This window comes from Haliaeetus leucocephalus, unplaced genomic scaffold (genome assembly GCF_000737465.1).
Source record: "Haliaeetus leucocephalus isolate CR32 unplaced genomic scaffold, Haliaeetus_leucocephalus-4.0 Scaffold730, whole genome shotgun sequence".
Taxonomy (NCBI): domain Eukaryota; kingdom Metazoa; phylum Chordata; class Aves; order Accipitriformes; family Accipitridae; genus Haliaeetus; species Haliaeetus leucocephalus.
The window spans coordinates 839,481-852,598 of NW_010973166.1; the positions used below are offsets into that span (position 1 = coordinate 839,481).

At 49.8% G+C, this 13,118-nt stretch overlaps 1 protein-coding gene across 3 annotated transcripts; it reads left to right on the forward strand.

Moving 5' to 3' along the window:
• The first annotated feature begins 3,285 nt into the window (after positions 1 to 3,285).
• On the forward strand, positions 3,286 to 12,903 carry LOC104839984 (torsin-1A-interacting protein 2-like). 3 transcript variants are annotated; one of them, XR_775200.1, is made up of 7 exons: positions 3,286 to 3,415; positions 4,327 to 4,521; positions 6,223 to 6,525; positions 6,673 to 6,993; positions 7,403 to 7,501; positions 8,406 to 9,392; positions 12,864 to 12,903. XR_775200.1 is itself a non-coding variant. In XM_010580631.1 (6 exons), the coding sequence occupies exons 2-6, from the start codon at positions 4,488 to 4,490 to the stop codon at positions 9,170 to 9,172; spliced, it is 1,524 nt and encodes a 507-aa protein (XP_010578933.1). In that variant the 5' UTR covers positions 3,286 to 3,415; positions 4,327 to 4,487; the 3' UTR covers positions 9,173 to 9,712. The 3 variants fall into 3 exon arrangements, 1 of the variants encoding a protein (XP_010578933.1); XR_775201.1 differs by lacking the exon at positions 12,864 to 12,903 and adding an exon at positions 9,628 to 9,703; XM_010580631.1 differs by lacking the exon at positions 12,864 to 12,903 and having other exon boundaries at positions 8,406 to 9,712.
• The last annotated feature ends 215 nt before the right edge of the window (positions 12,904 to 13,118 follow it).

Below are 13,118 nucleotides of genomic sequence, written 5' to 3' on the forward strand. Positions count from 1 at the left end.
GGGGGGCTCTGGAGGGACAGCGTCGTGGCTCCGCTGGCCGGGCCCGCTCTGCAGGCCGCCCGCACGCAGTTGTCTCCCGCGGAGGGTGCCCCAAGTAAAAAGCGCCCACGCTGTGGGGCTGCGGTGTACTGTGATAGAGCGTCTGGAACTATTACACGCCTGTGTGTGCCTGGTTTTCCCACCTTTAGACAGCGGACAGGCGTTTTCTGTAACCACCGCACAGACGCCTGCCAGGGCAGCGAATAGCATAGGACCAATTTGGAAACAAGTTGCTAAGCAAACCGAGTACCTTTTACAAATTCTAAAGGATTTCTACATACTGCTAAAGACGGGATTGAGGAAGACGATACTGACATCTGTGATGGCAGTATCTTAATCTACAGTGCTCCAGGATAACTTACGCTTGCTGCTTCTGGTGGTACTTGTTTTGCAGGGGGTAGGTGTGTACACGTTCTGTGCACTCAAACAAGAAGGCTGGGCGAGGGAAGTGCTCTTCAGTCTTCTGCAACTGTCTTATCTGTACATGTATTTCAAAATAAAAACAATTTTAATGTTGTACTAGCCCCCTGTAAATGTTACACTTTCGTCCAGAAGCAAGTGAGTATTTATGAAGATAAATTATGCATCCCTCCTCCTGTACCAGCAATAGAGGAAATACCATAATTCTTTTAAGATCTAAAAGCAGAACACAGACACTGACCAATGTTTTCCAAAGCAAAAGTAAAAGAGGATGTAACAAAATACAGCTGAACTGTCCATTCAGCCCAAAGCAAGTAGAAAAAGCACTGCAGGTGACTGGCTCATGATTTCTGACTGGGCAGAACTACAGCTACAGGTAATGGCACTTTATTCGCAATTTTCCAGAGAAAGTTACTAAATGATTATGTTGTGTAAATATTTACATAGTGTGTCCTTTATAATTCACCTAGTCACTGTTGATTCTTCTGCAGATTGAGAGAAAAGGTTATTCCTATTTAAATAAAATCCTCCGTCAAACTTGAGTTAAAAACAGACCAGATTTGTTACCTTACAATTCTACATCCCAGCTCATATCCCATGACTTTGTGAATGCTAAAGGAAGAAAAGCAACATTACCCAACGTCAACACGCTTTTTTGTAACAGTTCTGTGGTGGTGGATGACTTCATGTCCTAGGCCCACCAGTTAATCCTCCTGCCAAGCAGCTTTTCAGTAACCGGCTTCTCAACCCGCGCAGGCTGAAGCTACTACCCCCCGGTATTGTCACGCACTCGCCTCTTTCACTTGCTGAGCTGGAGTTCCACCACTGGTTTCAACACTTGTGCTTCTATGGACAGGGCGTTCCATCTGCGTGCTCCCAATTGCCTCCCTTGGTGAGGGGACTGGCTGGCTGTAGGGACAGGGGGATGTAAAATACTTCGATTTTCATGAAGCCCTTGACACCTGCAGCCCCTGTCCGCTTTGGCCACCTTGGCTGTTCGTTACTTACGGCAAGAAGCACTGCCTTTGGCTGGGATGCAAAATGGGCATCAACCAAGAGCAGGGCCCTCAGGGAGATCTTGGCCTCTGCAGATCAGCCACTCGGACTTCTTCCTTCCTGCTTTGCCATCCTCCCTGGTTTTGCAGCCTGGGAGAGGCTGGCCACAATAAAGGAATGTGCTGAATCTGCCAGGGAGGGAGGTGGACTCTGTCCCCTCCTGGCCACCACCAGGAGGGTGGCTCTGCAGGCGACGGAGGAAGCCGCTGCCTTTCTGCGCTGTTGGAGAGAAGGTGCAATCCTGCTATTGCTACATGCGCTGTGCCCACGCACACCTCACGCCTTCTCACCTTCCTGATATGACCAGTGTTGGTATTGATACTCGCATGCATGCTTACCCCTTAGTGTAGCATGACACGCATGTGTCTCATAACTGAGCAGTTACAATACGGTCAAGGGACGGACGCAGAGTTGGCCTTAGGGCAGGGGATGGCTCATGGAGGCCTGGAGAGAGACAGCGAGGAAGCAGGGCACCCTCTGGCCAGTCCTGCCTAGGGGGGCACAAACAAGGTGGCACACACAAGCTCTTTCAGACAGTGCTGGATGCTGCAGGAACATAAGGAGGACAGAGCACGGGTCGGGGCTGGGCTCACACGCTTCACCTACGTGGCATCTCCCATTGCCAGGTACACCCCTGCCTGGTCCTGTACTATCTGTTTATGGACCTGTTGTCCACAAGTGAGACTCCTCCTTTTTTGAACCTTCTGACTCTCTGCCTCTGTGGCCCCTGTGCCAGTAAGCTTTTCTGCACACAGCATAAAGAAGTATTTCTTTCTGCCCATTTGAACCCAACCTCTTACCTGTTTTACAAGTGTCTCAAGTCCTAGTATTAGTCAAATCCCACTCTTCAGCCTTCTGCTCTCCAAATTGAGGAGTCCTAGCCATTTAGTGCCTGCTCCTTAACAGCACTGTTTCAGTTGCCTCTCCAAATGCTTCGCCTCAGCCATTTGCTGGTGGGCTTCTCTGAGGATGTTGGTGAAGAGGCTGCAAACTGAGTTTCGGGGGGGGGGGGAGTCTCTGCGCTGCTGCTCCTTGCGCTGATGCCTTTCCCCCAGGCATGCCCTGCTCCATGCTGCCGCTTCCCATGAAACGTGTCCTGGGCAGGGGCGGGTATAGGGAAGGGGTTGGACCATACCCATCCCTTGTGCGGGCACAGCAAGGCATAGCATCATTTTTTGGAAAGCCATTGCCCAAATGAGGCCAGGAGCAGCTACACGCACTCTCTCTGACCTTCACCTGTTGCAGTCTCTGGGCCATGCTGGAAGGGGAGCATTGAGGGGGGTCCCCCCATCCTTTGCCCTCCACGCTAATGCTAAAGATGCTCCATTTCACAGCCCGCAGCTCCTCAGCCTCCCTGCACTTGCACAACGGGACATTTCAAGAGTCTGGAGTTTGCTGGCTATACGTTCAGGTTGTTTTTCTTGTGGTACTTTTCATCTTCATAAATTAACGGTCAAAACAGTTCCCTCCTCATGGTCATATAGTTGTTTAAATCTGCAACGCTGCTGCTTTACGCAGGAAGAAGCCAGTCATCAAGTTTGCCTGAAGGAAAGTCTGCACGACCGCAGAGTTTCAGAAATACAGCCAAAAAAGGAGTTATCGTTTCCTGAACGCTCTCGAGAACGACTGCTGTTCACTGGGGAAAAGCCATCCGCCTTTGGCGAGGAGGAGGGAAAGGAAACTACACCTCCCAGCAGCCTGCTCGGCACCCATGGAAGGGCAGAGTTCACTGTCACGTTGACAGCAGAGGATTAAGGTTGTGCGTTGGGGGCACAGGCTGTCCTGCCACCACCAGAGCCAAAGGGCCTCTGGGAAGGGCAAGCGGAGGGGCCAGCGCTGGCCTGCTCTTGTTGCCCCTCTGCTTCACTTCGCCGCCCTGACCGGCTCTGAACCTGCTCGGGTAAGCGTCCGACTTCGCAAACCACTTTGTTCCTCTGACTTCCTTCTTCTGCCAGAGCGTCACCAGCGGGAACAGCAGAGGGAGGGGAGGGACGAGAGCCGGGAGGCAGAGAGCAGCAATTATACCACCACACACCTCCAAATCACGTATTTAGCAAGAAAACTCAGCTGTAGAGGCGGCGGGGGGAAGGTGGAGGGTGCCCTCCTACGCTTGAAGAGCTGCTGCGAAGGCTGAGCTTGAGATTTTTGTACAGAAATCCGCACCAACCACTCTCCAGCAGGGAAAGTTTCTCGGGAGTTTTCCATGCTGCCTGGTTTTCCGCGGGCAGGCATTGAGCTCATTCCTGCGCAGCCGTCCGGTCCCAAAGTGCTTTAGCAGAGGGGGAAGTATCTCTGGGGGGGTGTAGGAGAGTCAGGCTGTGGCTTCAGGTTCACCACACCTGGCCAGGGCATTGCTCAGCCCCCTCGGATGGCTGCAAGGTCGGGTGGGGGTAATGCTGCTGCACAGGGGCCAGGCAGCATTTCTGCCAGCGACTTCGCCTTCCAGCACCACCGGATCCAACGTGCCAGAGGCAGGAAGGTAAGGTGGAGCAGGCTCATTGCTCTGTGATAACCTGCCTGCCGAGCCCCAGCCTCCAGGCCTGCCGTCGCAGAGCACGGCTGAGTCCATCCGAGCGCGTCTGGGTGAGAAACCGGTGCCTCACCCCACTGGCTTGTCCCAAGACAACCGCGGTTTGCGTTAGCCCTTGGACTGCTTGTAGCCTGCCAGGAAGCGAAATAGCTAATAGCCCTTGGGCTGAAGGTTCACGGTTATCAGTGTCATCCATCCATTTTCACACCACCTTGATAAGCGTGGAGGGAGGATCCTCCTTCTCCACCGTGAATCACTGCTCCTGTGTTTGTGCTTATCAGGTTTATGGGCGATTAGTCACAATTCCCGAGGCCAAGACGGGATGGTGTCTGTGAGGGGGCTTGGTCAGCCACTCAAACGAACGGCAGGGAGATACATCTCCTTATGAACGAAGGAGAAAGTGAAAACGGTACAGAAGCCTGAGCTCCAGGGGAGAAAGAAAATGGAAGAGAATCCAAGCGTGGATCTGTCCGGAGGTAAGTGAATCCTATGCTTACTCCATCTACTAGGAAAATCACTGCTGAAATCTTCTTGCAAAGGGACATGGGAAACCTAAGCAAAATAAAAATAAAAAATAAAAAAATTGCCCCTTTTCCAAGAAAAGCAAATTGCTATCTTTTTTTGAAGGGTGAAAGATTAACAAGTTAGTTTCAGTTTTGGATTCCCATCTGCAACAGGTTTAGACTCTGTGTCCAGGATGGCAGCACAGGGAAGGCTAAAGATGGAGCTCCAGACTGGGAGAGCTTTTTTCCCTGCATCCCAGTGCTTCCCATCTACAGATGCTTAAATAATAAGCCAGTTTTCTACCACCTATGGATGGGAAACCTCTGGCGGAGGCAGGGCAAGGAGTACTGTTTTTGCCCAGCTTGAATAGCAGGATACCTCCAGGGTCCTCATATTTCAGTTTCTAACACGTACTTACATTCTCTGGGTGCCTTGTCATGACTACCGCATATGAGTATTTCAGTGAGACGGTGATGCTATAACCAGCTCAGGTCTGTCCTGGGCGGCCAGAAGTCTTCCTGTAATAATCAGCAACCAGGAATATAAAAATCATAATCCAAAGGATAGCATGTTCTGACACGTGACAAGCGCAGCTTTTTCTCTGCTTTCAAACTAGTAGGGAGTTCCTTGCCATTTTTTTCAGTCTCTATTCTAATTTTAGCATAATCATTTCTGTCATTGTAGTCCTTGACCATTCATAAGCAATTTTTCACAAACAGCACCTGAAATTTGAGCTGCACTGTTTGGTTTTGTAAGATTGAGAATATGCTGCAAACACTTATGTGCAGCCTCACAGTTTCATTACTGAATTATGCTCCAGTGTTTGCTTTTAATTATACGTTGCCATAGCTCTTTGGGCGAGCAGCTCCAGAACAAGAGCAGAGAAGGAGCACAAGCAGAGCTAACATTTACGTTCAGGCAGATGCTTGAAGTGTGTTGGCATAACTGTTCTAGCCAGCACTCCACAACAGCCTTAGAAATGCTTCAAATCCATCGCCTTAATTTACCAGCCTAGGAAAACCCACTATCTGTGGAAGATTTGGTAACATATCCTGCCACTTAACGAAAGAATTGCCTGCCCACCCCACATAGGACAGCGTAGGACGTAGGCTGGGATTGAGTTAACTTTCCTCATAGCAGCCCGTAAAGTGCTATGTTTTGGATTTGTGCTTTCAAAAAAAATTGTTGATAACGCAGCAGTGTCTTGGCTATTGCTGAACAGTGCTGGCACAGAGTCAAGACTTTCTCTTTTTCCCCACTTGCTCCCTGCCAAGCAAATAACCTGGGGTGGGCGAAGGGCTATTGCATACAGTGTAACACCATGCTCAGCAACAAAAAATGGGGTACAGGAAGAAGAAGGGGGCAGGGAGGGTTGGCTTCCAAGGTTGCTATTGCTCGGAGACTGGCCTGGCAGCAGTCTGCTTGTGGGAGGTGGTGAGCGATTGGCTTTACATCACTTGTGATTTCCCCCTCCTTTCCTTCACCTATTCAGCTGTCTTGATCTCAACCCGTGAGTTTTCTCACTTTTGGTCACCCTATTCTCTCCCCTGTCTCACAGTGGGGTAGATGTTTCTGAAATGCAAGAACTGGGAGGTTTACAGGGTGGTGGTAAAGAACTGGGTATTCTTGACTCCTGTATGGCTAGCTGAGGTTGTGAACTCTGATCCCAACAGCTGGGCCAGCCCAAGATGAGGTGGAGAACACAGCAGAGCACCCTGTGCACCAAGAGCCCACCCAAGAAACACTTGAGCACCAAGTGACAAGCAGGTGGCCTGAGACCTCCTGCAAACCACAGGATGACTCTTTGGTATGTAAGTCACCAACTTTGGATGGAGGAGAGATGACGCTGTTGGATTCAGCTGGCCCCACAGTAGAGGAAAAGGTTCCCCAGGAAACTGAAGTATCACTGGAAGAATCTGGGAAGACAAGAGATGGTGTCTCAGAAAGATCACAGGAAGAAGATGACTTGGATGAAGGTGAGTCTCTCCCCATCCCTGCATACAGCATTTCCAAAATGCTGATAACCTGGACCTTTGCTTAGAGGAGGCAGAGCAGGAGAAAGCGTTGTTGGTTCTTGTGCTGAAAGAGACTAAGCATAGGTCTGCGTATTTTATTCCCCACAGCCGGGCTGGCCCATGATAAAATGGACAGCAAAGGAGACAGCCCTGTCCACCAGGAAACAAGGGAGGACCAGGAGACAAGCAGGCAATGTGAAAGCTCCTTCACAGCAGAGGAAGATGCTTCATCAAGAAGCAAGTCACTGAGCTCTGACAGTAAAATGACACATTTGGATGTGACTGCCACGGAAGATGTCACCAAGGGCTTCCTGGCAGAGAAGAGCACCAGTGCCCCTCTCCTAGATCAGGAGCCAGAAGAGCACATACAGCAAGAAACACAGGAGAGTGGATCCCAAGGCACATTAAGGAACAGACGTGGGACCGAAGGTGAGCTGGTGGCTGTGTGCTGCTGCTCTTCTATTGTGCACATGCCTGCACTTTCCATAGGCATTAGAAAAACCATATGGTGAGATCTCTAGTGCCCCTTGGCAGTTTTCCAGAGCTGAGCAGGAAAGGAGGTATAAGAAATTAACTGGCTTCTCTCTTTCTCTCTCCTTTGGCTACTGTCCTGCTTTGAAAGGCCTGAAACCACACTGCCCTCTGCATAGTCTTTCTCCTTCCCCTGCCCGAAAAGCAGAGAGAGCCAAGACTCACAGCAGTATTAACCCAAAGCAGCATTCACTTCTAATTCTTCCCCTCAGCTGGTTGCTCCTGGCAGCTCTGTTGCTTTTCTTATTACAGCTCATTTTACCTGTTCCCTCAACAGTGAGTGGCACATTTCTTTCTCTTACTGTAGGGCACACAGCCCTAAAGCCAGAGGCTCAGCCCTGCTTGCAGAATGTCCCCACCCAAAACACAGACGAGGAGAAGACCCAAGAGTCCCTCTTGCTGAAAGGTGAGGAAAAGAAGCTTCCCTTGTATGTTACTCATCGACCAGAAGGCACTAATCCTCCAGGAACAAGTAATGAAGCACATTTAATTCTTCTCTCTCAGGACCTTTCACAGCCTTTTCTGAGGGTTTGAGGGAACAACCGTCCCCTTAAAAATAGGCTTAGTTTGAGCCTATAGTAGCAGTTTTCCCTCCAGCTTTCCAGCCTCAAAAGCAGGCACATGGTGTTCAGCATGCTGGGAGTACCCCAGCATGTCCTGGGAGGTCTGAAGGTCTCCTGTGCTGATTGTCCCCCTTCCCAATCCCGCTCTGTGTTGTGGGGCCTCAAGTGGGAACTGTGATGCTGATCTGCACCACACATTTCTCCTGGTAGAAAGAGACCTTGCTTTGCCGTGGAGAGGGACACAAGCAGTTGTGTTCGGACCTCACTGTCCTCCTCTTCTGGGCCCAAGCACGGTAGCCTTTGCTCGCCCAGCATAGCTAGGAGGAAGGCAGTGACCGCAATGCTTTAGCTGGGTCAGACACTTCCATATGTGGAGGTAGGTGCTCTGAACGGCCACAAACCTTAAAGAAGACAGAGAAGGGGGAAAGACAAGAAAGCTTGTAGCCAGCTGCAACTTCCTCAGGAAATTTTGTACCGTGACAACAAAGCTGTAGCTTTGCCTCCATCTCTGGAGCTGTAGCCCCCCCGCCTGGTGTGTAGTAGCACGGGTCTCACAACATGGAGCAAGCAGCCTCTTCACCGTTTCTGGGCTACCAGAGAGCACGCCAATCTGAACCACTTTCCCAGTGTAGGGGGAGAAGGTCTGAGGGGGGAAAAGAGCCCTCGTAGCTACTTTCCAGCATATCACTGCAGGTCACTTGGGACTGATTTCTGTTCCTCATCTTGGGTCTCTCCCCTGTTGAACAGGGCTTGCCGTCATGAGCCTCGTACTGCTCGGCTTCTGCATATTCTGCTTCGGCAACCCAACCTCCATGTCCCAGCAAGTCCCCAAGAACCCCACAGTGGAGGCATTCCTGTCCCAGTTCAACCAGCTGCCGGACAAGTTTCCAGGGCAGAGTCCGCACCTGTGGCTTCGTGGGCGCAAGTTCCTGCAGAAGCACCTCAATGCATCCCACCACACGCAGCCGGCCATCATCATCTTCACAGCTGCCCGCAAGGGTGAGCGGACCTTGCGATGCCTTAGCACCTGTGTGGCCAACACCTACTCGGCCGCCCTGCATGCCAGCACGGTCCAGATCGACGGCACGGATAAATCCAGGCTCCAGAGTGACCACGCCAAGCTGGAGGTGGACTCAGAGCTGAGCTCAGCTTTCCAGGCTGGGGGCCGTGCTGCAGTGATACACCGCTTTGAGTTGCTGCCGGCCGGCGCCACTCTCATCTTCTACAAGTACTGCGACCACGAAAGTGCTGCTTTCAAGGACGTGGCCCTGCTGCTGACCGTGCTGCTGGAGGAGGAGACACTGGACACCCACATCAGCCTCCAGCAGGTGGAAGAGAGGGTCCGTGACTTTCTCTGGGCCAAGTTCACCAACACCAGGACCCCCAGCTCCTATGACCACATGGACTCCGACAAGCTGAGCGGGCTGTGGAGCCGCATCTCCCACCTGGTCCTACCAATCCACCCGGTGCAGACTATCGAGAAGGGGGGCTGCCATGTCCACACCAAACCCTAGGGGCAAAGCCTGCCAGAGCCCTGGGAGGGGTTGGAAAGACAGTTCTGGCAAACTCCAGTGCAGGTGGAGGCACAACCAGAGCTATTTCTCTTCAATTTGTTTCTCTTTCTTGGTAGGAGTTTGACAGGTACAAGTTGATACAGGCCATTTGGCCAGCTGAGTCCTGGAGGTGATAGATCACATACTTCCTTCTGGCAGATGGGAAGAGTGGATATTTTAGGTATTTAGTAGATATTGCACAGAAGAACATCACTGTGTGGGGAGGCAGGAGGGAAAACAGGACTTTGCAGCTAGCATTCCTATCAGTAAATACACAAATAACGTACACAACTAGTATGCCAGAAAAATACTTCAGTTCAGTAGCTCTTTCATTTCTCCCTGCCCCTCAGTTTGCTAATGTAATGTACATCAGCCTCACAATGTACTTTATCTAGAATGTTTCTCTCTCTTTGCAGAGAGCCCCTGCAACACAGGAAGGTCAAATTCCCCAAAGCCCAACATTTTGAAGGCATGCTTCAAAAAGAAAACCAGTTTGCTAGTCAAGGGTTTGACCAGTCAGTCCTGATAGAGTCCCACTTGCACAGACTGAATGACACCCAGCAAAGACCAGATCCTAAATATAGGATGTTTAAACAAACTTGCAATTCAGAAATCCCCTAAACATCAATTACAAGAAATTTCAGGTTGTCAGCACTTAAACACTGCACTAAAGCGGGGGATCCCATATGCCAGAGAATAAGCTCCAAAGACAGAGAGCAATGAAACAGAAACCACTTTATGGTCATTCTGATAGTGTGAAGCCTTAAGGGCCTGCACAGGTGAAAGAATGAGTAAGACAGTTTGACTTAATGTTACTTCCTTAAAAAAAAAGTCCACTCTTGATCCTTTTACTATTACAAGGCTATGACTATCTCTTTCGGCTGATGCATCAGCTTTGGTCCTACACAATAGATTGCTCTTCACCCAGATCTCTGATCTGTGTGTAGGACGGGAAGCCACCTGCCTACCTCTCCCCAGATAACTTTTGTTGATGAATGTAGATGTTAGCATTGATATTTATTTCAAACCACATGGGGTGGCACACCAGGTCCTTGCCCTCCAAAGGTACATTTGCTTCCCTGCCAGGCAGCTGGTGCTCTGGCATACGCTAAAGCAACTAGGAGCAGATCTGGGATTAGCTGGAAAAGACAGCCTCTGGCATTAACACTAAAAATCCTCAACAAAACAGCTTGGTTTCTTACTGTGCCTCCTCTTCTGCATACCAAGAAGAGAAATCCAAGTCCTGGAAATACTGTGGTGCCCTTGCACACTGTGTTTCTGCAGATGCTCTAGGGTAGAGTAGCCAACTCGGAGAACACCTGGGGGATATGTGCAGGTTACAGCATTTATAGTAACGCGGCAGTCAGCCCCAGGTGTCAGCCCCTTGTGCCTATGGTGCTGCCTGCCGGAGAAGGAGCAGCTGTAGCAGAGCACGGCTTATTTCCATATAAGCAGCACAGACTGGGGCCTTGTAGAGCCACGCTCTGTGTTCAAACAAGATGCAAATCAAGAACACTATGGTGTTTTCACAAGCAGCACATTTGAGTGCTCCTTACAGCAACTGGACCCTGGCATTAGCCAGGTCTCCTGCCAGCAGTGCCTTGCTGATCTGCCCCACTGATGGCTCAGCTGAGGCACAGCCCTGCACCCTAAAACCACAGCCTGTCTTTTCTTTCCTTCTACCATGTGCCTTGACCTGGCTCAGGAGATTGGTGGCCATTAACTTGGAGGAGGGGACAAAATGAAGGAAGAGGAGGGGGTTATTTGTTCATGCTCTAACCAAAGAACAGACTTTTTGGTTGGTTGGGGACACGAAGACAAGACCACAGGGGTTTTCACCGTGACAAACACTGGGCTAGATGTGAGAATTACCTGCTGGAGCCCAGCATCAGCAGGGCAGCCCAGGGCATGGTTTTGTACAAGATACAGGTTGCTTCTTCCTCCTCCCCTCCTTTTTATTGCTATACACTACTTTGGTAACAGAAAACACTGTTTCTGCTCTGCGTGGTTCAGTATGGGTGTTGAGGTGAGAACCGGCAGAGCCTTAATCATGTTATGTCAATATCTTGAGGGAAATCTGTATTTTGATGTTATCTTGCTCTCAGTTTTATGTGCTGTGTTTGTAATGCATAGCCAAGGTATGCAAGGACAACTTCATGCTGTTGGGGCACATCACTGTAAGTGTCATCCCCCCCAGCTGTTCTAATATAGAGGTATTTTTATGAGCTTTTAAAGACAAAATATCTGATTGCTTCTGAAACAAGACTTTTATTTAAAAATAAAGAGTGAGATTGTAAAAGAAACCAGCAAAGTCTTCAAAGTAAGACTGGAGTCTTACCATATTCTGGGTTTTTTTCTAGCTATTTTCAGTTCTTTAAGCAAAAGGGATCATCATATTGGACAAAGTTTTATTTAGGTCAGGGCTGTAGTTGTGCAAACAAAGTGAATATTTGCTTTTTCTGGAAAAACTCCAAACAACCTTTTTCTCAGTTGTTTGGGGCAAACATTTGCAGCTTTTTCAACTAAGGCAAAACTAAAAACCACCCCCCAAGCAGCTGCTGAATTCAACCCAGACTGAAACATACTGAGGTTTGCATAATACTTAATGATAATAATTAAACTGAAATATTTTAGAAATACAGAAGGCAAGTCTTTCTCATTTCAACACCCTTGATCATATCAGTTCCATCCAATGTCACACCACCTCAGCACACAAATTTTTATGTTTGTGGTAAATTATTTTGCCCAGCTCTGGCCTAAACAGAGAGAGGGCTCAAAAAAAAAAAAAAAAAGAGGATTTACCCTATTATTCTGGATTTTTTTCAGTCCCTGTCCAGGCCCTGGCAACCTAAACACTCATAACATTGGCATCTATTTTCAAATAGATGTTCATGTGAAAGTTTGCCAGAAGTAAACATCACTCATCTCCTGTTGTCTGATGCAAGAGGGCAAGATTTGGCCCTAGCCCAAAGATTCAGATGAAAATGCAGTGTCACCAGGTGCAGTGATTGCTGGATGCCAAAGCTAGGCTGCTTTTTCAGTCTTGCACATGAATTCAAAAGTGAGTCCAAAGGGAGCTGCTGAACAAGCTCCAAGATCGTCTCCAGTCAGAAGGGTACACCCATGGTTTTCCTCTAGGTGATGTACTCACCATGATCTGTGTTGGTAAATAGCATCATCATCCTTGTACCTGCTCCAAAAACCAGGTTGAACTGAGAGCAGGAATGATGCCTCCTCTTCAAGTGAGGCGGGGAAACCAGGGCAGGCAAGTCCAAAGGCTGCTCAGCAGTGACTGCACCTCTCCGTAAATTTTGGGGCTAAACCTGCAGCCCATCCAGAAAAAAGATGTTTAATACGTACCAAGCAAGAGCCTCCTATGAGTCCCTGAAATGGCTGAGCAGTGCTTCCCCGACAGGGAGAGACCCCAACGCAGAGGGATGAGGCCGATCTTCCCACACGCTGTGCCGAGCCGCAGCGTTTCCACACCATCCCCTTCCTCCCACACCCCGTCGGGGCTGGCCCTGGGGTCACCTTCAGGGGGGACAGCAGGACCCCCAGCAAGGTTTTTCCAAGCCAGGGATTCGGGTTCCCTTCTTCTTCCCAGACTGTGAGTTAATTCAGAAATGCTGTCCTCCGACGTGTGCTTCCCCAGGGCATGGTTGCAGCACCTGCAGAGCCCCCAGCGAGGGAGAGCACCGCAGAGGACATGGGGCACAGCTGAGAGCGGGTGCACCCACGGCAGCTCCGGAGAAACTAAAGCTCCCCCTTCCCATCAGCTCTCCAATGGCTGCGACAGGTCAGAGCAAGACCAGGATGGAGCAGGACAGAGTCCAGCTCTGCACCGTCTGAGGTAAATTAATTTATTCCTTCTGGGCATCACATCCACCTATGCTAAGGACAGCTCTTC